The following is a 27,886-nucleotide window of genomic DNA, read 5'->3' as shown; positions in this document are numbered from 1 at the left end:
GTTGGTGGTTTTCTTCTTGAATGTCCCTCACTCTTTAGTGAGGAGGTTTGAGGTTAGCTTTTGTCAACCTCTTCTTTTAGATTGGCCACTCCGAACCTTTGTGCCGAGAGGCAGCTATAATGCGGATAATGAAACACAGCGACCATGTCGTGAAGTTATACGACTGGTTTGACATGGAAGATCACAACATCTTAGTTATGGAGCGTCCAGGTACCAGCATCACCTTGTGTGATTTCGTCAAAGAAAACGGAGGTCGTCTGACTGAAGCGGTAGCGAAAGACATCATGCAGAAACTCATCGCTGCGTTTCGGCTCTTCAGTGAACATGGTGTTTATTATAAAGACATGAGCCTGAGAAAAGTACTCATCGACCCTGACACCATGCAGATCAAGATAACCGGCTTTTACAGAGCACTGACCATCAGCGAAAGACGTGAGTTTGCTTTTTGAGCACAAATCACTGATTTATTATGCACAGGATATGGAAATAAGGGTGTTTTAAAGTTTTTTTAACACTGAAAAACGTATTGCTTACAGAAACAGCCAAATTGAAGTCAGTAGCAGAGAGGAGAATTCAGGCTTTAATGGCAACAAATGAAGGCTTATACAGAGTGCTGAAGGGGATGGTCGAAGCAAAATCTCTGAAACTCTGGTTTGGTTGGAAAAATACACCCGTGTCCAAAGGTGAGGCCAAAAACAAGAACGAAATGGAAATAGCATTGCTTGAAAACATGTCAAGCTCTTACACAAGTGACAGTAAAGTTACCTTGATGACAAATAAGCAAAGTGTAAAGCACAGCGGACTGACAGTGAAGTTCAGCACTGAATAAATGTTCATGGGCATCCAGAGAATGCCATAGTAACAGCAACAAATGCAGTGTATTTGATGGTCACATTACCTTACTTACATAAACGACATATCTCAAAATCAAACAGGACTAATCAGCTCTCTTCTGAAAACTTTTACAGAATGCCAGGATCTACTTCGGAAAGTTCGTGACAGAGAGTCAGGGATCACCTTACAGAACATGTTAGATCATGACTGGTTTAAGAAAACACCAGGCACAGATGCACTCGAGTCAGACGGTGAGTCTCGAGTTATTACCACTCTGACTCATGTCCGCTTCGGCCTGATGTTTCTGATGCTGGTTTTAATTTTTCCTTAGGCACCATGCAGTTTGAGGGAATGGATAGCAGCAGTGCTCAACCATCGAGCAGAAGCCCAACAGATGTGCCTGCGCAGAACAACCCGACAGGTAACTGAGGACATCAATACAAATCAAAACTCACATGTACAGTAGGTAGTCAACCAGAATGCCTATTAGCTCCCGCGGCAAAGTCCCCGCAGCAAAACTAAACCGGACGCATTTCAAAGTCATTCACGAAATGACCGCCAGGTGGCGCTGAGGGACATTCTGCAAAACAGTAAGGATGAAATACTACAACTATGGTCATTTCCAAATAAGCCTACAACAAACATGAAAAATACAAAAGAGCTATTGACATTCCCTGTACAATAATGAAACAAAAGTTACAAAAGTTGAAACTGTGTCACAACAGAAGCCTATTCAGCGCGAATAGCAGCGCAATAGCAAATAAACAAACAAAAGATACAGCAAAAGAGCATTATAGGCATATCTCGCAGTCAGTGAACATAAATGAGCTGCAATGATGCTGATTATTTTTACCATTCTATTGAGGAATGAGAATGAAGAGCGCTTTTCTCTCGTGTGAGCGCACACACACTTACTGAAGTGAACAACTGCACTTCTGTCTAGTGAATTCGTGGTCGTGTGGCAGAACTTAGGTTTCATTGATGTAGATGACACCGGTTCAGATCCCGAACAAACATGGACTTCCGTAATTGTTTTATTATTATTAATGGAGAGAGATTTGTCCTCTTCTAAAACTCTGTTACAGCATTTAGGTTTTTTTGTGCTTATTTTTAAAATAAAATGACCATGCATTTCCATTTTATACCAAGGAACGAATAGTATCGAACAGAATGACTGAATTTGTTTAATAATAATAAAAATATGGTTGTGCAAGGTGTGATTGGCCAGGGAGACGCGGATTTCCATTTGGTCTAAATATCCCTGCTTTTGCTGAATCATTTTATTCCCTCAATGATTCCCTCAATCAATGCTATACTTCACCAGTAGAGCATATAAAATATATAAAACGATCATTAGTTATTAACTTTAGGGGCCGCTCAGACGAAACCGTTTTAACAGGAAACTCTTAGTTCTCTACGCAAACTTTAAACGTGAGCCTGTGATAGACGCTGATGGCGTTCACATGCACATTAAGAATTAAGTCTTATGTGCGTTTGAATGTGTTTGTGCGCAGGTTTGTAATTCCCTACAAACCAAACCAAACTACTTGTCTGGCCTGTATCAACATTTTGATACTGAATTTCATAACTTAGAGGTAGATACCCGAACCGAATTTCCCACAAGGCTTTATCTGTAGAGTGGTATAGGGATCCTCCATAGGGAGAGGCTAGTTGGCACTTCAGCACTGGATTGTCATCGGGTCCAGGCGAAAGTCCTTCGTCAGATAGGGATACGGCCTGGATCCGGCAGACTGCGGGAAAACCTCGGGATAAACAAAGACACTAAAATTAGCGTAGATGCCATTCTTCTTATGATGTAACGAGTACATCAGGATTTATGGGAAGTGTTCCCAGTTCCGGCTGACCTAATCTAAGCAGCCTAATATTAAATTATAGAAGTCTATAGAGTGTTATGTGAATGCTAGGTCAAAGAGATGTGTTTTTAGTCTAGCTTTGAACTGACAGACTGTGTCTGCTTCCCAGACAATGTTAGGAAGATTGTTCCAAAGTTTTGGTGCTAAATAGGAAAAGGATCTACCGCCAGCAGTCGATTTAGTCTGTCCTTAATGCATGCACCGCTTTTAAAAATGTCACAGCACGTTTTGGGATTGTTTTGAATGAGATATTGAAGTTTATAATTAAGTATTTTGGCACACAACTCCAAGTGGCGCTACAGCATTGTTCTAAAATCGGGTTTTATTCTGGCATGTTGAATGTTCGACAGACGCGGCGGCGCTTTCATTTGATTTATTTTTCTCATAAAACAACTTAATATAGACTAGACTACGTAGGCCATGTTTTGGTCTTACAGATACGAGTAAATCATTCAAAACTGTAAACTTTTATTCATGTACACTCACAATACACTAACGACAAAACGCTTTCTGTGGTGGAGATACCCACTGTGGTTCGAGATTTATTTGAAAAAATAAAAATAACTCTGCCTAATTCACTAATCGCTCCCTGGTTCTCAGGATCCAAAGATTCAGCCCGACTGATCTCTGTGGAATTTGATATATAATAATAATAATAATAATAATAATATATTTAGTTCAATTTTTTTATGACAGAAATATTACTACATGTAGCCTAAATGATTTAATTCTGTCATTATCAACACTTTAATACTGCTAATGTCTGCGACTTCTGTTGGTCTCAGCGCCTGTGGGGGTTTGGGGGGGCAGTTATCGGGGGGGCAGGACAGTAGTGTTAAGCCTATGGGTGTTAATGTCCTGTCTCTCAGACGGAGAGTGTCGGATAGCCAGCTGTGATACAGAACTGGCAAAGGAAAAATTCCTTTCAGATAAATCTCTCGATGTGTCCAAATAGGTTTTTCATAAAAAAATGGAATTGTTCAATGCAGTTGAATTGCACCCCCGCCCCCGCCCCCGTCCCGAATCTCATCTGGTCACCCTAGCTTAACGTCTTATCCTGACGCAAAGACTCATTGATGGGACATTTTTCTATTGCAATGTTTATGTTGAAATGTTTTTATTATTTATTAAAGAAAAGTATGCTAATAATAACATCCTACTGTAAGCCTTATTTAATTCTTAATTAATCCTAAAACACAAATGCTGCCGACTAACATCGGTTAGGAAGTCCTGACAATGTTTTAATTTTACAATCATTTATTTTAATTTATTTCACTGTTTTGTCACTTATTAAATCTACTAACAAATTAAAATAACACGAAGTAAAAGACAAGTAGGCTATTATAGTATACTCAAGTGTTTAACTTGAATTTATCTGCGCCCTCAGCCCTCAACGAGCCGCGGCAGATTACGCCATAGAGAATACACTGCCACTTTTCAAAGTCTGTGATTACAGCGCCACTTAGCGGTTAAGGGCAGCAAATACACACCCCACATCCACAACCCCGCCATTCCCCCGCGGTAGCAAATATATATATTTTCCTAATACATGAAGTCATTCCAAAAAAAGTTTGATTCTCTCTGTTTATTGCCTGTTATTGCATCAGTGCATTTTCATTACAGTTTAGGACTATACCTATAAAAAGCCTTTTGCACTACATGGTGTTCCACTGTGTTGTTGCAGTTCATTTTTACTTGCTCACCCCTTTCCCATCGTTCCCTCTCTCTCTCACACACACACACACACACACACACACACACACACACACACACACACACACACACACACACACACACACACACACACACACACACACACACACACACACACACACACACACACACGGGAATCCAGGATTAAATCAGGCATGTTGCATGAAAATGCTGTAAACATATATATTTATATATATTTATTTTGTTTTTTTTATATTTGCAGTGCGAGAGGGAAAGATGGAGGATAAAGATCTTCTGTCTGATCTGCAGGACATCAGTGACAGTGAGAGGAAGACCATCACACCAGAGTCATCATCACTGGGTACATCTCTCTCTCTATCTCTCTCTCTCTCTCTCTCTCTCTCTCTCTCTCTCTCTCTGAGTTGTGTTAGATGTGTGTTGATTGTGTGTGTGTGTTTCGTCAGGCTCTGGCACTGAGGAAGAAGAAGGTGAGGAGAATGAAGAGGAAGAGTCCAGCAGCCAGAGTGAGGGTGAGTCAGGATCAGAGTCTGAGGGGCCAGAACACAGCGGAGGTTCACACACACACACACACACACACACACACACACCGCGGGGGAATGGCGGCATATTCTGGTTTAGTAACAACTGTATGCAGAAATAACAGCGGGACACATGGGACACCGCCATTCACTAAAGTTCATTATTTGCATGTGATTGAAAGCCTTGGCGGCTAAACATTTCATTCACATACACCGACGCTCACAGGCACTAAAAGCCTGGCAAACAGCGCCTTGAGCGTCCACAAACACCCGGACAGGAGCCGAGGCCAGCCGAGCCACAGACCGTGAGTCTCCCGTCATCATGCAGCGCTGTAGTCTAGAGTAAACTGAGATTTCTGCACCCCTAGTTCTAGAGACAGTCCAATATAGCGACCACCCCCTGCTGCTACGGCTACGTTCATGAGAACATATATGCTACTTTTGCTTACAGTAGAGGCATCACGTACCACTGGAGTCATCTCCATCTCAAGCTGTTGTTCTGGTTTAGTTTGTAATCTCCACTCATACTGGCTCCTGTTCTGCACTGCTGTGTTCAGTCTCATGCTGTATGTTAACACGTTGATGCTATGTGTTTTTCAGTGAACTTAAGATTTCCTCATGAACCGACATGCTTTCGGTGTTTTTATAAAGTGGGAAAGAAAGTGGGATATGATGATCGTGTCCATGAAGGAATTAGAAGATCGGACGGCCAGAAAGTATGTTGCTCTTTCTCCAAAAACAAACGTTTTGTCTCTTGTTTCCTTCTGTGAACTTAGAGTCTTGCCATAAACATCAGTGTTGACAGTTTTGATCAAAAAGTGTTTAAAAAATGTAGACTGTAGATGATCATGTGCCAAAAATTGTCTTTATTTTTTAGGTTGCCATCAAATTTGTTGAGAGGTGCAGATTTTGGGAAAGATCGGTAAGTTGACAACACTTTATTCTTCATGAAATCCTCTAGAAAGAATTGGTTTGTTAAATTCGGTAATATAGATAGTATGAGATATCACTGAATTACACAGCCAAAGCCTAGAAGCATCGGTTGTAGAGTTCATGTAAAGTTTTTTTTTCATTAGCTGGGTTTCCATCCAAACGTGAAGCAAATCTTTTTCGAATGAGCATCATTAAATGTGAGCAAATGTTTGACTATTCCTTTTAACTCTAAAGAAAATAGTGTCAAAGTCAGTTAGAATAATCAAATGTAACAATGTATTATGTCAGGTAAATGTATCATGCCAATTACATAATCAATCCAAAGATAATCGATACACAACATCAAATGCTCTGGAATAAAGAGAAGAGATGCAATCCAGCATTTTAAAAGATACATGAGGCTGAAAGTCTCGGTCACACTCTCAGCCTCACGGGCTGATCTGAAGTACAGAAAGGCCCAGAATCCCTTGCTGCGGTCCATTAAATAGCCAGAACCTCTTTTTGTTTTACTTATTTGGAAATGAGACATTTGTACCAGTCACACTGAGACATTGATTCGAATGATACTGTGATGTGCTTACAATGGTTTTATTTTGAATAGTTCAATATAAATCAAATTAATTTGGCAAATGCGTTTCCATCTCCCAATATTCGCATTAATCCTTTTTCGCACAAGTCAAAAACCACCTCAAGCGAGTGTGTGTGAACTTGAGTGTGTGTGTGACTTTTTACGACTTAAGGGATTTTTTCCTCATTTGCCATTTCCATCACGTTTCTGATGCGAGACTTTAAAATGTGCATAAAAACAGGGTGATGGAAACATGGCTAATGCTTTCATCTTTCATTTCCCTCACTCTTTAATTAGGAGATTTGAATTTAGCCAATGTTTTGTCAATCTCTTTTCTTTAGCCTGAGTTTGTCAAGGAGGGCACTACATTGCGGGAAATGCAAAAGCCTCCAACTTGTGACCATTCCATACGGCTATATGAGCGTTTCTTCTTGAAAGACCAAACCGTCCTGGTAATGGAACATCTTCCTGCCTATGTGCCCTTGAGGAAGTTCATCAGAGGAAACAGAGGGTGCCTGACCGACGAGACAGCGAACCGCATCATGAGCCAAATCTATGTTGCAGTGCTTCACTACAAGGATAAGGATGTTATTTACCCATTACTCAAGAGATTCATACTGATCAACCCAAAAACCCTGCATATAAAATATGCACACGTTGCCGAAAAAGAATTCAATAGTGAGTTGGCTTTTTGAGCACAGATCACTGATGACTGGTGATGTTTTACTAAACACTGGAAATGTATTGCTTGCAGGAATTCTTGAGGAAATTCAGGAAGAAACGGATGAGGTTTTGGGAATGGAATGCACGGCTCTATTCGCTATGGTACTACACAACATAGACCCGTCCTGGGGTAAGATCGATAACAAGAACAAAGTGGAACTAACATTGCTTGGAAAACACATAAAGCTCTGAAACATAAAGTGACATTAAAATGATAATTGTCAAACCTTGATGACGAATGAGCAAAGTGTAAAACACAGGGGACTGATAATGAATGTTAGCAGTGATTAGATGTTCATGTCATAGTAACAGCAACAAATGCTTTGTATGTCATGGTAGCATTCACCTTACGTGTACACGCCTATTACAGAAAGGCCAAACGTGATTAATCCGCTCTCTTCACAGCCATTTCCCCAGAACATGTGCCTGATGCAAAATACTACTTGACTACAGAGAACATGGCAGATCATCCCTTGTTTGCAGAAGATTTGGACAGAGAATGAAGAAGAGAGAAGCCAAAAAAGTAAGAACAAGAATTTTTTGTTTTGTCTCTTTTTGTTTTTTTTGTTTTGATTTTTGTTTAGATTTTTAGTTTTTTGTTCAATTCAGGTCTTTAAATCAAAAAGACATTATTTGAGATAGAACAGACTCGGACCTAGTCACCCTGAACAGTATAATCTAAATAAACTTGAAATCGCTATGGCTTTATGAAAGTGCTCAGACTTGTGGATGACTGACAACTGCGAGTCTGGAGAAACAAGCATTTATTTATTCATTCTCAGTGTTGAGAAATGTAGCATGAAGAATTTGTAATGTTCTTGTGCTAAAAATAACTAAAGTACCTAATTATGTTACGTAATCATTCAGTATGAAAACTAGCGTGTTAATTACTTCTGGATTTAAAAGTACCGTTGTCTCAGTGCTGCGCGAGCTCTCTCACAGACGCGACACAGAGAGAAGACGGGCTACTGTACGTCTAAAGTTTGTTCTTGCTTGTGTTTTTCTGTCAAAATATCAGAAAGCATCATATCAAGTAGCCTATATAATGAGGGGTTTTGTTTACGGTATTTTAACGATTTTTAAAACTGGAGAATACAAAACCCCTCATTATATAGGCCTACTTCATATTCTTTCTTGAATAAGTGATTCGTTTTGCTACTATTGGTCCTGTCTATTCATTGTCAACAGTTTTCTGTATAAGTTTGTTTTGGCTAACGTTTATTCAGCTAACGCGTGTCCTGTTTATAATGTGCAAGACAGCACAAATATAAAACCTTTCTCTGTGGGATTTAGTACCATATTTGGATATTGGAATAATAAATTAAGTGGCCTATTTTAAATGAATCACATGTACACACAATGTTCTTATGTTTTTTTTTTATTGTTTTCTATGAGTTTCTTAATTTTAGACTTGACCAGCACACATTATGCAAATCAATATTAATCATGAATAAAAATAGTTTTGAGCTGTATTGAAACTTTAAACTTTCACTTTATTATAATGTAGTGTACATTATAATGTAGCCCATTCAGTGCGGTGCAAGTGAACTTTTTGATTTGGGTCAAATTCAAAAAACGTTATAAGTATAAACTAGAATAATGAAGATAGGCGTGTGTTTGTGTATATCTTGTATTCTCAAAACTGTGAGAATATATGAGCCCACTCAAACCCCGTGTCCCGTCCCACTGATGCTACTCAGAAAAAATGTCAAGGTTGGCCGGTCTGCAGAGTAATAAATAACTAGATTTGTTTAATAGATGAAATTACTGTCACACAACAGCCAGTTCTTCAGTCGAGCAGTTTTAATGATTCTTAATATTTTAAACAATATTTAATTGTGTTACCGTGGCGAGCAGGACGAGGCGGAGATGAGCACCAGTCTCGAGTGTGTCACAGAGGAGCTACGGGAGCATTAAAGCAGGAGCGACGACAGTGAAGAACAGGAGAGGACCAGGCCTGGACATTCACATTACACTGAATCATTTAGCAGACGCTATGGTGGACACCCAGCTGAATGGAGAGGTTGTGATGAAGTGCTGGGTTGTCGGGGGGAGCGGAAGAGTCTCCACCGTGGGCCGGAGCTGCTGCCGTCCGCTTGATGGGGAGGAGCAGTGAATGAGGAACCCGGAGAAGCCGTCGCTGTCCAGCAGGAGTGTGGAGCGTCACAGGCGGGGAGCGTGTGTGTGAGAGCAGGTCAGTCCAGCAATCATCACAGTTTATGCAAACACACAGTCTATAGACACAGTAGTGAGATACAGGTTACAAACGCAGTCTATAGACACAGTAGTGAGATACAGGTTACAAACACAGTCTATAGACACAGTAGTGAGATACAGGTTACAAACACAGTCTATAGACACAGTAGTGAGATACAGGTTACAAACGCAGTCTATAGACACAGTAGTGAGATACAGGTTACAAACACAGTCTATAGACACAGTAGTGAGATACAGGTTACAAACACAGTCTATAGACACAGTAGTGAGATACGGGTTACAAACACAGTCTATAGACACAGTAGTGAGATACAGGTTACAAACACAGTCTATAGACACAGTAGTGAGATACAGGTTACAAACGCAGTCTATAGACACAGTAGTGAGATACAGGTTACAAACGCAGTCTATAGACACAGTAGTGAGATACAGTTTACAAACACAGTCTATAGACACAGTAGTGAGATATAGGTTACAAACACAGTCTACAGACACAGTAGTGAGATACAGGTTACAAACACAGTCTATAGACACAGTAGTGAGATACAGGTTACAAACACAGTCTATAGACACAGTAGTGAGATACAGGTTACAAATGCAGTCTATAGACACAGTAGTGAGATACAGGTTACAAACACAGTCTATAGACACAGTAGTGAGATACAGGTTACAAACGCAGTCTATAGACACAGTAGTGAGATACAGGTTACAAACACAGTCTATAGACACAGTAGTGAGATACAGTTTACAAACACAGTCTATAGACACAGTAGTGAGATACAGGTTACAAACACAGTCTATAGACACAGTAGTGAGATACAGGTTACAAACACAGTCTATAGACACAGTAGTGAGATACAGGTTACAAACGCAGTCTATAGACACAGTAGTGAGATACAGGTTACAAACGCAGTCTATAGACACAGTAGTGAGATACAGGTTACAAACACGATACAGGTTACAAACACAGTCTATAGACACAGTAGTGAGATACAGGTTACAAACACAGTCTATAGACGCAGTAGTGAGATACAGGTTACAAACGTAGTCTCGAGATTCACACAATAGGCAACATGGAGCCAATGTTGGGTTACGCTCAGCCCAGCAGTAACCCAACAGATGCTGTCTGAGGACATTAATACAAGCCAAAACTCACATGTGTGCAGAAATAACAGTGGGAAACGATTACTGGGGGACGTCTCACTCAACTCAAGCTTGCTAACAGTATGAATGAGAACGTAAGAATGCAGATTTGTCATTTTAACTGAAATTAGGACTGGCGTTGCTTAAGACATTGTCGGTCAGTGTTTCTGTAAAAAAAAAAAAAAAAAAAAAAGAATAACACTGATAGAATAGCAGGGCTCAACATTAAGGCTTGTCCGCTTGTCCGGGACAAGTGGATTTTTTTTTAAGGACAAGTGGAAAAGTAAATTAGTTGTCCCACTGGACAAGTTAAATTTCAAACAAAATAAAATGGCATGTTACTTCACGTTATGCGTCACTCATTACGTCGATTTTACAGATTTCATTTTACCGATTTGAAACAAACACATTTTTTCCCCCCACAATCAGTCGAACCAGCGTCCAGCTCAGAATGCTTTGATTGGCCAATCAGGAGTTTAAACATTTTTACCTGACTCAAGAACAGTGGTGGAGAGTGATGTTTCTTCAGGCTCCGCAGCCCGGCCAAGCGCCAGGAAAAGCTCCAAAAACAAGTCACCTTACACCAACAACCACACGAATTAAAACGGGAACGAAAATTTGTAACCAAATGGAAAGATGAATTCGACTGGGATATTTATGAAGACGGAGTTATGCTCTGTGGCGTCTGTCGGGGGCAACCCAACCTGGCTGACAAGCTAAGTGACGTTAGCTAGCTAGCCGTGTAACTGTGAACAACCATTAACAGCATTTGTATTAGGGCTGCACGACATTGGTAAAAAATGATACAGTATATGCAACGTTAAGGGATAATGTAGAGCTTCGCTTCGCGTCGGGGTCCTAATCAGCCTGAAGGGGTTGTATTCGCAATAACAACCGCCTCGCTCTACATTATCCCGCTTATTACATGGCTACCTACCAAATAAATCAATAATTTTACACAAAATATTGATTTAAAAAGGAGTTTATTGATTTAAAAACGATTGTATTGCTTCCGCTAGGGCTGCACGATGTGTCGTTTTAGCATCGATATCGCGATGTGCGCATCCACGATAGTCACATCGCAGGATGTTGCGATGTAAGTCGTACAGTATACAGTTGATCCGTGATTCATGATCAGTACGGGCCAGCAGCTTCCCGGCCCGTAACGGTTGCGATTCGCGGATTAATTGCAAAGTTTAACCATCATATAGTGAAAGTTTATCATTTGCATGTGTTTTTAAGTCCTGTCAGTTCGAACATCAAGCGTAAGAAGACTGGAACTTGCGCGTTGTTTTCTGTGAGCCGGGCAGAGCAGTGGTCTTTCTCTTATTTCTGAGCTTGAACGAACACGAGAATTCAAAATAAAGTCAGAATGCCCTTCCTCCATTGAACATTTTTTGGCGGCCGCCAAAGCGTATTTTTGTCCCGCCAAAGCCTTATTTGACCGGTGAGTGATGATAGATGACTGACTGCTGCGCAAAACTGAGAGAACGAGCAGAGAGAGAGAGCCCCGGTCGCGCGCGCACTCTCACCGTTTTCAAACTGTCTTGCTCTCTCACCCTCCCTCGCGCATATTAATGAATTGAGTTGACTGAATATCTTTGAGAATACACAATGGTAAAAAGTCGGAAGACCGAAGTTTTAGGTGAAGCATTCGGATATATTTTTTTCCTGAACTACCGCTGGTTGTGAATTGTGCTAAAAAAATATTCTCTGAAAAGCGTTCCACACATTCAGATAAACCACACTTTCAATAAACAAAACAAAAAAAATCTATCCAGTGATGAAATGTTTTCTGTGTTGAGACCAATCTTGTGCGATGTCCTAACTGCCGGGATAATCACACAACGTGTGCCGTGGTCCGTTAATGACACCTCCAATTCGCGAACTAATGATTCATTTGAACCGATTCACTTTAATGAATGGTTAAAACAACTGATCTGTCCAACACTGAACTCAAGAGACATAACAAATCGGAAACACTTTACAATAAGGTTCCATTTATTAAACTCTAGTTAACTACATTAGTTAATAGAATCTATGCAGATTTACTCCATTACAAAATCACCCCAGTCATTCAGTTGATTCATTCTTTCCAAAGAGAGCTATTCAAGTCATTGGGTGAAATTGTTTTCATATCGCAATATATATCGCAGAAAAATAAAATATCGCAATGTAATTTTTTCCCAATATCGTGCAGCCCTAGCTTCCGCTAAAGAAAATAGTCCGTTCCGTCTCTACGGTTAGAATCCATGGCAACACTCTGTTTTTCATGGCAACGGTGTGTTAAGTTAGCAGCGGTCTGTTATCAAGAAATAACACACCACATTCTACATTAGAATTCAACCAAGCCATGTAATAATGCGTTATAAAAACAATTTCACCAGATGACTTGAATAGCTCTATTTGGAAAGAATGAATCATTCTAGAATGACTGGGGTGGTTTTGTCATGGAGTAAATCCGCATATAAACTAATATTAATAGAATGTTAAATAATCAGTTAACTAGACTTTAATAAATGGAACCTTATTGTATCCACAAGTTTCCTACGTCCCATGAGGCCTTGCGTCAAAAGTGGGCGCGTCTTCCGGTTCTAAGTAAACAAGCGAGACCTGACGGGACCTATGGACGGGACACTCGTTCATTCATTCAACCGTTGACAGTCATTCAAGATGTAACGTTAGCGATCCAAACTTGCTAACGATGTGGGAACATAACCTCAACGAAATTAAAAAAGGGTGAAATAGCAGTAACTTAGCCTTCTAGGGATGGGCATTCGATTACATTTTCTTAATCGATCGTCGGGAGAATTAACAATCGACTGAAGGTGATGATGCACAGGGCAACTTTTTGAGCAATGTTGATGGGCAATGTTGCTGTCAACGGGCAACCAGATGAGACACAGGGCCCACAACCGATCTAAATTATCCAGATAGAAATATATTGCCCATTTTCAATGGGAAAGTGGCCAAGCAACAATCGCTCGGCAAGATTGCCCGGCAACATTGCTCAAAAAGTTGCCCTGTATCATCACCTTTATGTTATAGGCTAAACTAATATTTATATTCAAATTTATAATTATTTAACTTTTTATAAATTAAAAATGCAATAAAAATACAGCGTGTTTTTCCACGATGAATTCTTTATTACTAGAAGATCAACTTGTGGCAGTTAAACTGGAGGTTAGGCTAAACTTCAAGATGCGCTGCGGTGCTCTGGAACCTGCCGCTGCGAGCCGGCGTTTCTTAAACAGAGACCCTCGTGTCATCATGTCAAATATGCTGTAACATACCCGATATAAAACCGAATTCGATCCACGAACCTGTGTCGCGGTGTGTGAAGGGAGAATTTCAACTCCCAGAGTTATCCTTCCCGTCCAGATCCAATAGGCTATAGCATATCTTTAAATTACTATTAGTAGCCTATTATTTGAAGTTAACATTATACAATGCAATACCACAAAAAATGCATTTAATATATTAAAACTTCTGTTTATATATCATACTCCATTAATAAAGGAGTCCAGACATTAGAAAAATATAACACATGCATTTTATATTTAATATGAGGGAAATACACATGCTATGTGTAACGGACGTGACACAAAAAAAATCTTAGTTTTAGGTGGCAAATGTTTTTTTTAGTAATTCTGTGAAATGTGTGAATTACACTGCGCAACCTAAAGTAATACTACCCACTGGATGAAGAAGGGTTGGCTCTCTACAGAAAATAAAATATTCATTTTATTTTATTTTTCGTGTTCGCATTTATGGGGAAAAAACAATGTTACGGGACGTGACAGCTCCCTGAAAGCGTTAGCCTACTAAAAGACTGCTTTAAAACTTTTACAGACCTCAAACAGAAAGCACTAAGCCTTTCTTTAAAGTTAAATTTTGTTTTGTATTAATTGTATCTTCATTTTAATTAATGTTTCATCCACAAATTACCTGGATTTAATAAATAATAAGTAAATATAGCAGACAATAATATCACCACACGGAGGCGCCGGCGCCTGAACTGCAGCTCGTCTCATAAATGAACCGAAACTCAGCATAGTCTACTTGCCTTACAGACCTGAGAAATATATATATATATATATTATCTACAGAACGCTTGAAATGTCTTAAACGGAACAATTCAAAACGAAAGAAAACTATGTAATCCGTATGAAATGTGCATTTTTCTCCGGCGCGTTCACTAATGTGTAGATCGCGAGTCAGCATCGACACAGAAAACACTTGTTTATTAATAAATAGCCTAATTAAAATGTATCATTGCCATATTTTACATATTCATAATCATTACTTTTGCCGGTTCTTTGTGACAGCTTTTAGGTGTTTTATTGGCAGCGCCACCCTTACATGCTACATGAACACGTCTGCATCAGCACCGAAAACATTGAGATGTTTATAATGGGATATTTGTAGGCTATAATAAAATTGGCCACTGAATTAGCACATGTTGTCCATGAGCCCCGTAACGACATCTCTCATAAAGGTTTGCGACTTAGTTTAAATAGTAAAAAAATGATCTGAATAAAAAGAAAACACCTAGCCTCTTCGCTAAATAGCACACAAAATACCATTGGTATGCTACTTCCGCCACCTGACCGGAAGTTGCACCCACTTTATTTTTTACAGTAGCGCCCCCCGGAAACAAGTGGATAGTGTTTCCGATTCCGATGTCTCTTGAGTTCAGTGTTGGACAGATCAGTTGTTTTAACCATTCATTAAAGTGAGTCGGTTTAAAGGAGTCATTAACGTTAGTTCGCGAATCAGACGTTAACGGACCACGGCACACGTTGTGTGATTATACAGGCAGTTTAGGACATCGCACAAGATTTGTGTCAACACAGAAAACATTTCATCACTGGATAGATTTTTTTTGTTTATTGAAAGTGTGGTTTATGTCATCTGAATGTGTGAAACGCTTTTCAGAGAAGATAAGGCAACGTTATTTTAGCACAATTCACAACCAGTGGTAGTTCAGAAAAAAAAAAACTTTTACCATCGTGTATTCTCAAAGATATTTCAGTCAACAACTCAATTCATTAATATGCGCGAGGGAGGGAGAGAGAGCAAGACAGTTTGAAGACGGTGAGAGTGCACGCGCGCGACCGGGGCTTTCACTCTCTCTGCTCGTTCTCTCAGTTAAACAAGCGCAGCAGTCAGTCATCTACACTCATCTACATCACTCACCGGTCAAATAAGGCGATGGCGGGACAAAAATACGGGTTAGAAAGGCTGACAGAAAACAGTGCGCAAGTTCCAGTTCTTGCGCTTGATGTTTAAACTGACAGGACTTGCAAATTGATTACCCGGACAAGTGACTTTTGTGCATGGACAAGTGAAACATAAATTTACTTGTCCGAAGGACAAGTGCCTCAAAAAGTTAATGTCGAGCCCTGGATAATAGTACTACTACGAATTCTGCTACTAATAAGAATATAAACCGCACTAAGGATTGATGAGCTGCCGGGTTCGTGAATATTAATCAGTGCATTCGCTCAAACTGATTTGCTGAAATCAAAACGATGAGATTGCCGTTTGCGCATTAGTTTCTTGCTCATAAAGGCTGAATAGTTGAAATGAACTACATAATTTTTACAGGACAGTACAAATAATATTGTTCACATGTAGGGCTGGGGCGGTATGGATTTTTTCTAACCGCGGTTGAAAAGCAAGATTTTCCCGCGGTATGGCAGTAAACCGCTTTAAATAGCCAATATATTGTCAAATATTGTCACCTACACCTACATTGTCACCTACATCCGAAAAAAAACAAGCACAATTTGAAATAGTCAAATTTTCATCCATTTAGTCTACAGTAGCCTAGTCAGGTAGGGTCAGGTTTTTTACTTATTCATATTTATCCCTGTGCGCCGATCGGAGACGGAGTTCACTGCTGATAGTCTGGGGATACAACATAGCCAATATGCTAGGGACTTTAGCCTTTAAATATCTTTGCTGCATTGGATCAGTGTTCTTTCTAGAACAGCCAAGAGCTTTCTAGCCTCGCGGCAGCAGCGCCTCGCATCGCTCATAGACCTTAAAACAGTCAGCGCCGCGGATGCGGTTTCGAAAATTGATTGACGAAGAAGACGAAGAAACGTTGGTGCGGACAGATGATGAGTTTTATGATGCGGTTGCGGATGAAATAATAATAGCCCATCCGCGCATCTCTAATACGAATGGAATGTTATTATGCGTCATGGAACATTGCGCTCCTCAACTCGCGAAAGGTCGGATTTGCTCCATCTTTTGATGATAAGTTTTGTTTAGAAAACCTTGAATCCATGTAAGCCACAATATCATTAGACATAATCCATGTCATTAGAATCAATGAATCCATGTCATTAGACACAATGTGCACACACGTGCAGGCCAAGTTTTTTTTGTTTTTTTTTTGCGTTGATGACGGTGACGAGCTCAGACCCGCGGTCGGAGTCACGTGACCGCGGTATTGCGGTAATGCGGTATCCGTCCCAGCCCTATTCACATGTAGCACGTCAATGGACTACTTGCACAACTACTTCCGCGTTCTAGTTAGTGCATATCGGGAGTTCAGCGCACCTCCACACATGCAGATTATTATCAGTTTAATGGCTGCCATTGATTAAAACAGTGAATAATGATCTCTGTATTAATTATCTTGAGCCTGCTGAAATGTTCCTACAAATATATTTTCTTTCCAACTGTGCATTCTGAATAATAAATTTATTCAGTTTAAAAAATCTAAATTTAAAAAATCTAAATTTAAAAAATATTTATCCACTAAGCTGCGGCAGTCCTATATGCTCGTTTTGTCATGAACAGTTTTTTTCTATTTCTGACATGTCATACCTATTGGGTTTACATTTTTAAATGAAATTGAGTATTAAAAGGATTGCTTGTGTGCGCTGGTGTTTAATCCAGTCTTTTAAAATGGGGTGCCCGAGGTGCCTGTAACCATGTTAAATAGGCTAGGCTATTTAATCAATAACGCACACAGCGTAGAGGAGAATGACACTCAACTACTTGGAATATTATATCATTTTGGGCATAAACATGTAAATAGTGAAAAGATTGACATTGAAAAATGACACAGAATGGTTAAAATATTTAATCCCAATAAACAAATATTGGTGGTTCGCACTGATGTTATTCCTCTGTTCTCACACACTTCAGCGTCGCGGTCGCTAGTTTAGACGAACACTGACATCTCATTGATCACAGTACATTGAAAGTAAACATAACCAGAAATAAGTGAGGTGTACTATATCATTCAAATATTATAAAGTTGTTGTAATTTGTGTCCAGGTGCAGGTCCACCATCTGATCTGGATACGGCCGGGATCCGGCTGACTTCAGTAACAGGGAAGGGACTGCTTGACACTTCAGGACTGCTGTGTCGTCATGTCCAGGCGCAAGATCTTCATCAGATCTGGATACGGCCTGGATCCGGCGGACTGCGGCAAACCTCGGATAATCAGAAAGAGTAGTATTAGCGTAGACGCCATCCTTCTTACGATGTAACGAGTAGATCAGGATTTATGGGAGGTGTTCCCAGTTCCGGCTGACCTAAACTATGCAGCCTAACATTGAATTATACACACACACACTCACTCATTCAATCTCTCACACACACACACTCACACTCAATCTCACAGACACACACACACTCACTCAATCTCTCTCACTCACACATACACATACACACACACACACACACATACTATCTCACTCTCTCTCACACACACACACACACACACACACACACTCAATCTCTCACACACACACACTCAATCTCTCTCAAACACACACACACACTCACTCACTCACTCAGGCCGATCTCGATTGCTCCTGTCTACCCCGCTGCTCTGCTGAGTTGGTTTGCGTCTGTAGTAGGGATGGGAATCGAGAACCGGTTCTTCTTCAGAACCGGTGCCCAGTGAACCAATTCCTTGGAACCATTAGTATGCCTGCTTAACGATTCCGCTTATCGGTTCCGCTCGTTGCAAATGTGTCATGACGTCACACACGCGCTGCCTTGTTTTGTTCAAAACGCAGCAAACATGGCATTGAGGCAGAATTGAACAGGTGGGATTGAACAGGTGAACACGCGCACGCACACATCACTTTTGAAGTAAAATTGAAAATTGAGGAGCCAGTGCATGTAATGCTTCGAGATATTGAATTGAACTGAATCGATGACATGATAATCGTAATCGAACCGAGCAGTGAGACCAGTGTAGGTTCACACCCCTAATACTCTGTGCTGTGTCAGCGAGTTAATAATGATGATGATGAATTTTATTTATAATGCACTATACATTTGACATCAAATCTCATAGTGCTTACATGAAAAAAATTAAAATAAATAAATAAATAAAAATAAGATAAAAATCAATACGCAGACACTTAAAAACACTGCTTTTCAAAAAAAAATATTTTAAAAATATGCTTTTCTAAAAAGATAAGTTTTCAGCTCTTTTTTAAAAACATCAGTAGTCTTGGGAGTTCTGAGTTGTTCCGGAAGGGCATTCCATAGACGAGGGGCGGATGCTTTAAAAGCCCTGTCGCCCATAGTCTTGAGCCGTGTCCTAGGTGTAACCAGGAGATGCCGTTTGCCTGCTCTGGTCCGGGTGGAAGTGTGTAAGGAAAGGAGATCAGTGAGGTATGTGGGGGCCGCACCATGCAGACAGTGGTGAGTGTGTAGGAGGATCTTATATTCTATACGGTAATAAACAGGGAGCCAGTGTAGGGATTTTAGGATAGGGGTGATGTGCTCGTGTTTCCGCACCCTCATTAGGACCCTGGCAGCACTATTCTGCACAAATTGGAGCTTTTGAAGGCTCCTACCAGGGATTCCCCACAGGAGTGCGTTACAGTAATCCAGCCTGGAGGAGACAAAGGCATGGACGAGCTTCTCTGCAGCTGGGAAGGAAAGAAAGGAACGCAGTTTGGAAATATTACGGAGGTGAAAAAACGAGGTCTTACAAATTGAGGTGACATGATTGTCAAAAGAAAGGTATGGGTCAAACTTGACCCCAAGGTTAGTAACGGAGGGAGAGAGGGGAATAGTATTGCCGAGAAAAGAAACAAGTGTGATAGGTGACGAACGTAATTGGTGAGGCGTTCCAATTTGAATGGCTTCTGTTTTTGAGCCATTCAGCTGCAGAAAATTTTGATTCATCCATGCCCCGATCTCCTCCAGGCAGGAGGTGAGGCGGGAAATGATGGCAGAGGGGGAACCGAAGGGAGTGATATGAAGATAAAGTTGTGTGTCGTCAGCATAGCAATGGTAGTGAATTCCATGCCTGCTGATGACACTACCAAGGGGAAGCGTGTAAATAGTAAAAAGGGTTGGACCGAGTACGGATCCCTGGGGGACCCCGCAGGTGACAATGTGAGGTGAGGATTTTGCCTCCCCCAAGGCTACACACTCAGTCCTATCTGTAAGATAGGAGCGAAACCATTGTAGGGAAGTGTCGGAGAGACCAATATAGTGCTGAAGTCTATGAAGGAGGATACGATGATCAACAGTATCAAATGCAGCAGAGAGGTCGAGGAGGATAAGCAGAGAAGTGGAACCAGAGTCAGAGGCCATAAGGAGGTCACTAGTCACTCTGAGGAGGGCTGTCTCTGTACTGTATTGAGAGCGAAAACCAGATTGATATTTATCGTACAAACCTTTAGAACTGAGGTGGGTATGAAGCTGGGAGGAAACCACTTTTTCTAGCACCTTTGAAATGAAAGAGAGGTTAGAGATGGGTCTGTAATTTGACAGAGGTTCAGGATCTAGGGTGGGTTTTTTAAGAAGAGGTTTAATAATAGCTGTTTTTAGAGCTATTGGAACATTTCCTGTTTTCAGTGAAAGATTTATCAATTTAGTTATAAGAGGGCTAATGGAAGAATGGTGGGTTTTGAGCAGAGCGGTGGGGAGGGGATCAAGAGAGCAAGTGGATGATTTAGATTTACGGATAATAATCTCAACCTCCTGTTGCGTTGTAGGTGAAAAATTGGAAAGTTTTTGCGTGATCAGTACTGTAGGGGTGTCAGGAGTGGGACAAGTGAGAGGAGAGAGAGCTGAACGGACACAGTCTATTTTGGAAATGAAAAAGTTCATAAATTTATTACAATTTGAGTCGGTATAGCTGTAGAATGATGGAGTCTGTGGTTTGAGAAGGTGGTTAATTGTGGAGAACAATTTTTTGGAGTCGCCTGCATTGTTGTTAATCAGCATGGAATAATGCTGTGACCTAGCCTTTGAGAGAGCTCTAGCATAGGCCCTACAATGCTCTTGATAGGCCAATTTATGCACCATCAAGCCAGATTTTTTATAGGTCCGCTCCAGGACACGACCAGACTGCTTCATCTCTCTAAGTTCTCCTGTGAACCAGGGTGCGGACCTAGAGAAAGTGACAGTCCGGCTGTTAACTGGGGCATGACTGTCCAGAATGGAGCTAAGGCTGGTGTTGTAAAAATTTACAAGTTCATCCATTGATAAATCTGGGGAAGGGGAGAGAAGATGTAACTCCTGACTAAAAGTGATAAAGTCGATGTTTTTGATATTTCGAAAAATCATCTGACGTTTTGGTTTATGAAAAGAAAATGACAGTGGAATTTTGAATAATGTTGCCAGATGGTCAGAGACACCAACATCATACACCTCAAGGCCAGTAACTGTAAGAGAGTCAGTAATCACTAAATCCAGTATATGGCCTTTAGTATGTGTTGGAACATCAACAAGCTGATGTAGATTAATACAGTCCAATGTGTACCTGAAATCAGATGCCAGTCGGCAAATCTGGGAGTCCATATGCACATTGAAATCACCAATAACCAAAATGTTGGAGTATATTGTACAAAGAGAAATAAGAAAACTGTGTATATCAGAAATGAATGTTGAATGTGGCTTAGGCGGACGATAAATAAGAGCTATTGTCGCAGAAAACGGATGTTTACAATTAAAAACAAGACTTTCAAATGTGTCCATATTGGGAATAGCCACGGGTGATAGCACCAGGTTGCTGCGATATATTACAGCAAGCCCCCCACCCCGGCCAGTTGTACGAGGCTTAGAAAGGTAGCAGTACCCAGGTGGGCAGGCCTCATTAAGAGAGGAATAGACATCAGGCTGCTGCCAGGTCTCACTTAGGCAGAGAATATCTATCCCTTTGTCCAAAATGTGATCGTGTATAAGTCCAGATTTATTTGACAATGACTGCACATTAAATTGTTCAATAGTTATGGAAGTTTTGAGGTCCAGTTTATTACAAGGCCGTAGGACGCTGTGATCCACTCCGGGTTTTCTGTTGTGCCAATCGGAGTTTAATGATCCTCCAGTGTCGGCGCTCTGATGACGTAATCCAGGTGCGGCGTGGCGTGAGGCTGTCCAGAGAGATGTGATGTTGCTGTGGTCACCGTGTTTGGACACAACAAATCGGCGACCCGACCCTCTGTGGATATATCGGGCTCGGCGTGGTAGAAGATCCTGTTGCGAATTGATTTCAGTATTGCTGGAAATCCTATGTTGTTCCATTAGGATGTCGGTCGTCAACACAGTGCCGGGTTGGGCACCGCTACTCGCGGTTAGCCAAAATCCAGGAAGGCAATAAGGTATGATATTCACCCACACAACTAGGATAGTCACAGCATAATCCACGGCGTCAAGAGAAAAAATTATTTCTTTGCAGATATCCGTTTAAAGGCGGAGATATTGCAGGAACCAAGAAGCTCGAGAAAAAGCTCGAGAAAAGCGAAACCAGGAGAAACCAGGAGAAGCGGCGAACAATCAGCGCCAGCGTCCTCTCCCCTCCTCATAATAATAATTAACAAACAAATAAGTTATAAGTTCAATAAGTTAATACAAATAAACAAATTTGTACTTATTCCCTCACCCAATGAGAATCGATAAGAGAATCGATAAGGAATCGAATCGTTAAGCAATATCGATAATGGAAACGGTCGCGTTAAATTCTTATCAATTCCCATCCCTAGTAGCTTCGTATATCTTTCCATTTTGAATCATTATTTACTATCATTCTCTGTTGTTTATATTGCTAAAATATAACTTACTCAACATCACATTAACCCGACATCGCTAGCTTCAATCTAAATCGTTACTAGTACAACACGCTTGTAATTCGCTAGCCTGTTGGCGTGCCATCCGTGCGCTCTTTATTTGTTTATTTATTTATTTATTTCGCTCATGCCTTTTACAAATCCATCAAAGCTGTGGTAAGTAGAATCAGTCAACAAACACGGTAAGTCATGTCTTCTCCTCTTATTGTCACTTGCACTTCATGTAACATGTATAGTAAAGCCTTCTCCGTCTGCATAGGATTTACATGTGATAAATGCAGGGAGATAGTCAGGCTGACGGAGAAGATTTCAGAACTAGATACACGCATCCAAACTTTAATTGAGGATTGTAAGAGTGCAAGGGCTTTAGATACTGCTTTGGATGCGATTAGCTTAGAGAACACTGTACATTGTTCGGTTCCGGCTGAAGTAGAGCCCGTGCAGCAGGGCAATTGGGTGACAGTGAGCCGCTGTAGTTGCGGGACAAAACACCACTCTTCCGTTCCGATTACAACATCAAACAGATTCTCCCCTCTCAGTGAAACACCCACTGAGAATCCTGTTGAAAGTGCCCTAGTTACTGGCGATTCTATTACACGGAACGTGAAAATAGAGACACCAGCCACCATAGTCACATGTTTGCCGGGAGCCAGAGCGCTTGACATCAAAGCAAATTTAAAAGTGCTGACTAATGCTAATCGTAAATTCTCTAAGATTATTATTCACGTCGGCACTGATGATGTTCGACTTAGCCAGTCGGAGATCACTAAAATTAATGTTAAAGAGGTGTGTGAACTCGCAAGTACGATGTCAGGCTCTGTAATTTGCTCTGGCCCCCTTCCTGTTCGAAGGAGTGATGAGATGGTTAGCAGATTGTCATCACTCAATGGCTGGCTGTATAAGTGGTGTCCGCAAAATAAAATAGAATTCATAGACAATTGGAAAAGTTTTTGGGGCAAACCTGACCTGTTGAAAAGAGATGGTATTCATCCCTCCTGGGATGGTGCTGCTCTTCTCTCTAGTAATATGGCTCATAGTCTTAGAGATCAAACATGACAATCTGGGGCTCAGGTCAGGAAGCAGACAAACTGGCTAAACCGACCGTCTGCTAGCGGCCTCGCGTCACCAAGGTCAGATAAATCCCATCACATAGAGGCTCTTTCACCTAGATATCATCATATAGAGACTGTGTCTGTTCCCCGAATTAGGAAATACAAAAAACTTTCAAACCCATCTAAGGTTAAAAATTTAATTGATGTTCAACAAATAAAAAACAGATTTAATACAAATGATAAAGCTTGGGTTGCTGAATATTCGATCCCTTACTTCAAAAACACTTATTGTTAATTATATGATTATAGACTATAACCTAGATGTGCTGTGTTTGACAGAAACCAAACAATAACATTACTTTAAATGAGTGCACCCCCCAAGATTACGGTTATAAACATGAACCTCGTCTGAAAGGCAAAGGGGGAGGTGTTGCTGTAATTTATAGTAATACTTTCAAAATTAGTCTAGTTTCAAATATAATTCTTTAGAAGTGTTGGTGCTTCATGTAAAAATATATAATTTATATGATAAATCCCGTTTGAGATTTGTGCTGGCTACTGTATACAGGCCACCAGGGCACCATACAGACTTTATCAAATAATTTGCTGACTTTCTATCAGAGTTAGTACTGGCTGGAAATAAAGTCCTAATTGTTGGTGATTTTAATATACATGTATATAATGAAAAAGATGCATTGGGATTGGCATTTAAAGACATTCTTAACTCTATTGGAGTTAGACAACACGTGTCAGGACCTACTCATTGTCATAATCATACTCTAGATTTAATATTATCACATGGAATAGATGTTGATGCTGTTGAAATTCTGCAGCAGAGCGATGACATCTCAGATCACTATCTAGTCTTGTGTAAACTTCATTTAGCCAAGGCTGCAAAGCCGACTCCGTGTTACAAATATGTTAGACCTATCACTTCTGCCACTAAAGATTGCTTTATCAATAATATTCCTAATCAGTTTCATCATCTCAGCATCCCAGATAGCTTAGAAGAACTCGATATTGCGACAGAAACTTTTAACTCTCTCTTTTCCAGCACTTTAGACACAGTTGCTCCGTTGCGCTTAAAGAAGATTAAAGAAAATAGTCCAACGCCGTGGTACAACGAGCACACTCAGGCCCTTAAGAGAGCAGCCTGAAAAATGGAGCGAAACTGGAAGAAAACTAAACTAGAGGTATTTCGCATTGCATTGAAGAAGAGCTCGATTGTATAGAGAGAGGCCTTAAAAACTGCTAGATCTGCTTATTTTTCAACCCTATTAGAAGAAAATAAACAAAACCCTAGGTATTTATTTGAAACAGTGACTAAATAAAGAAAATAAAGCTTCAAGCCCAGAAATTTTCAAGCAGCAAAGCAGTAATGACTTTATGAACTTCTTTACTTACAAGATTGATAATATCAGGGAGAAAATTATAATTATGCAACCGTCTACTACAGTATCCCATCAGGCAGTGCAGTGTAGTCTCACTGAGGAAAAATTCGATTAATTCATTGCTATAGGAGAGGGTGAATTTTCTAAACTCGTTAAATCATCTAAATCGACAACATGTATGCTAGACCCTATACCGACTAAACTATTGAAAGAGATGCTTCCAGGGGTCATAGATCCTCTTCTTAAAATCATTAATTCATTTTTGTCATTAGGATACATACCAAAAACTTTTAAGCTGGCTTTGATTAAACCGCTTGTTAAAGAAACGCAACTTGATCCTACAGATTTAGTCAATTACAGGCCGACCTCGAATCAACCTTTTCTGTCAAAGATACAAGAAAAGGCAGTTTTTTCACAACTATGTTCCTTTTTAGTGCTTAGTGCTGCATTTGACACTATCGACCACATTCTTTTAAATAGACTCGAACATTATGTTGGCATTAGTGGAATTGCACTAGCATGGTTTAAATCATACTTATCTGACCGTTATCAGTTTGTAGCAGTAAATGAAGAGATGTCTTATCGGTCACAAGTTCAGTATGGCGTACCACAAGGCTCAGTACTAGGACCGTTGATGTTCACTCTGTACATGCTACCATTAGGAGATATTATTAGGAAGCATGGCATTAGTTTTCACTGTTATGCAGATGATACTCAGCTCTATATTTCTTCAAGCCCTGACAAAACTTACCAATTCACCAAATTAACGGAATGCATAGCTGATATAAAAAATTGGATGACTAGTATTTTCCTACTACTAAATTCTGAAAAAACAGAGATTCTAATTATTGGACAAAAACTTCCTCACGTAATAACCTAGAATACTGTCTAACACTTGATGGCTGCTCTGTCAAGTCCTCGTCGTCGGTTAGGAACCTGGGTGTGCTCTTAACGCACTATAGTCCTTCACATCTATTGCGATCTCAAAATTCTGGCCAGTTGATAATACCTAGAAAATCAAAATCGACTGCTGGCGGTAGATCCTTTTCCTATTTAGCACCGAAACTTTGGAACAGTTTTCCTAACATTGTCTGGGAAGCAGACACAGTCTGTCAGTTCAAATCTAGACTAAAAACACATCTCTTTGGCTTAACATACACATAACACACTATAGACTTCTATAATTCAATGTTAGGCTGCATAGTTTAGATCAGCCGGAACCAGGAACACTCCTCATATTTCCTGATGTACTCGTTACATCATAAGGATGGCGTCTACGCTAATACTAGTCTCTCTGTTTATCCGAGGTTTGCCGCAGTCCGCCGGATCCAGGCCGTATCCAGATCTGATGAAGGACCTTCGCCTGGAGACGACGACAACGCAGTCCTGAAGTGTTAAGCAGTCCCTTCCCTGTTACTGAAGTCAGCCGGATCCCGGCCGTATCCAGATCAGATGGTGGACCTGCACCTGGACCCATCCATGACGCATCCTTCATCAGCCCTGTGAAGGCCTCATCGACACGACAGCCATCGGCACTGATCCTCAACAATCTCGTCTCTATACCGGCAGGATGACTCCGACTTCCAACCAGATGAACTGCATAATATAATGTTCTGATCCAATCTGACCGCTGACCTGTAATGCTGCCTGGATCATAAACAGACACTGTTCACTCGTTGGCCAGAGGAGAACTGGCCCCCTGACTGAGCCTGGGTTCTCCCAAGGTTTTTTTCTCCATCCTGTCACTGATGGAGTTTTGGTTCCTTGCCAATGTCGCCTTGGCTTTTGGCTTGCTTAGTTGGGGACATTTAATATTCAACAATATTATTGATCCGCCTCACTTAAGGTGGACGATGATTCAGTTTTCTTCTAGAAATAAACTGTTGTATTATTTTCACATTATCATTGTGAAGCTGCATTGATACAATCTATATTGTAATTAAAGCTGCAAGCAGCCTTACGGGGCCAAGCCCTTATGGTTGTTTGGCTTGTTTGGATACATGATTTATTAAGTTGGCTTGTGAGTTACTGAACTTACTGAAATACTATTTAAACGTCTTCTTTTTCTTCTTAACATAAAATGGCTGACTCTAACTCCTCCTTGAGCTTTAACTCTACATACTCCAAACTCGGCTCAGACACTCAGACTGTTCTGAATCGAGTTGCTATATCTTTTCTAACTAATTTGACTTTCAGATTTCTTAAATTAATATTAAAAACCTTGAAAATCCCATAGACTTTCATTGCAGAATGTTCAAATTGAGCCAAGGCTACGGTGGCCCAGTAGTGCACAAAAACTCAAATCGAAACTGACTGAAGCCCTAGACTCAATTAAACTACCATTCAATAATAATAATAATAATACATTTTATTTGTAATGCGCCTTTCTCAGTCTCAAAGCGCTACAACATGAACAGAACAAAATAATCAAACAGGAAAATAAAAATATATATATAAAAGGATCAAAATACATAAAAATAATACAATTATAAATTAAAAGCTTTACCAAAAAGATGTGTTTTAAGAAGTTTCTTAAAACAACCCACAGAGACAGCATCCCTAATAGATGTGGGTAGCGTGTTCCATAACTTGGGTGCGTTACAGAAAAAGGCACGAGTCAAAACACGTGCGGCAGAGTTCTGAATATATTGCAACCTCTGTAGAAGATTTTATTATTTAGAAAACAAGTAATTTTGCTATATATTTGGACACAATTATTTCTTCTGTCTGTGACTTTGGATTTCCTCTGTGTATGTGAAAGACCTTGAATGGAATATTATGTAAAGACTCTGGGGCGGATCTAATCCGTGGGGAATTTGCATATCATAATTAATAATTGGTAATTAATAATTATTCATACATGTTTGGGTTA

General features: G+C 40.3%; 2 protein-coding genes and 1 gene segment (V, D, J or C); all 3 read left to right on the top strand.

Annotated features, from left to right (window-relative positions):
* The window catches only part of LOC143752587 (immunoglobulin kappa variable 3-15-like), a 251,047-nt gene that overhangs the window by 139,392 nt on the left and 83,769 nt on the right, over positions 1 to 27,886 (top strand).
* On the top strand, positions 335 to 27,011 carry LOC143752445 (uncharacterized). Of its 5 annotated transcripts, none has more exons than XM_077245527.1 (13): positions 335 to 432; positions 537 to 683; positions 969 to 1,085; positions 1,166 to 1,255; positions 4,645 to 4,743; positions 4,847 to 4,906; positions 5,522 to 5,637; positions 5,799 to 5,843; positions 6,764 to 7,100; positions 7,177 to 7,275; positions 7,551 to 7,668; positions 9,003 to 9,339; positions 26,467 to 27,011. In XM_077245527.1, exons 1-11 carry the CDS (start codon positions 345 to 347, stop codon positions 7,646 to 7,648), a joined length of 1,296 nt encoding a protein of 431 aa, XP_077101642.1. In that variant the 5' UTR covers positions 335 to 344; the 3' UTR covers positions 7,649 to 7,668; positions 9,003 to 9,339; positions 26,467 to 27,011. The 5 variants fall into 5 exon arrangements, with proteins under 5 accessions (XP_077101642.1, XP_077101640.1, XP_077101638.1 ...); XM_077245525.1 differs by having other exon boundaries at positions 4,847 to 4,912; XM_077245523.1 differs by having other exon boundaries at positions 4,847 to 4,954.
* Positions 22,560 to 23,857, top strand: LOC143752429 (uncharacterized). The gene has a single exon (XM_077245522.1). It carries the CDS (start codon positions 22,761 to 22,763, stop codon positions 23,625 to 23,627), a length of 867 nt encoding a protein of 288 aa, XP_077101637.1. The 5' UTR covers positions 22,560 to 22,760; the 3' UTR covers positions 23,628 to 23,857.

Source organism: Siphateles boraxobius, unplaced genomic scaffold (genome assembly GCF_051911475.1).
Source record: "Siphateles boraxobius isolate OS27281-9 unplaced genomic scaffold, OSU_SipBor_1 102, whole genome shotgun sequence".
NCBI classification, from domain to species: domain Eukaryota; kingdom Metazoa; phylum Chordata; class Actinopteri; order Cypriniformes; family Leuciscidae; genus Siphateles; species Siphateles boraxobius.
Note: the sequence above shows the minus strand (reverse complement) of the source record. Positions and strands in the feature narration are given on the sequence as shown.

Bases quoted from the DNA above. Each gene is read 5' to 3' on its own strand.
- LOC143752445 (XM_077245523.1), top strand. From the start codon at position 345: ATGAGCCTGAGAAAAGTACTCATCGACCCTGACACCATGCAGATCAAG. The intron at 1,256-4,644 runs GTAACTGAGGAC...TTATATTTGCAG, and splicing joins TGCGCAGAACAACCCGACAG to TGCGAGAGGGAAAGATGGAG. The intron at 7,101-7,176 runs GTGAGTTGGCTT...TATTGCTTGCAG, and splicing joins TGCCGAAAAAGAATTCAATA to GAATTCTTGAGGAAATTCAG.
- LOC143752429 (XM_077245522.1), top strand. From the start codon at position 22,761: ATGTCTTCTCCTCTTATTGTCACTTGCACTTCATGTAACATGTATAGT.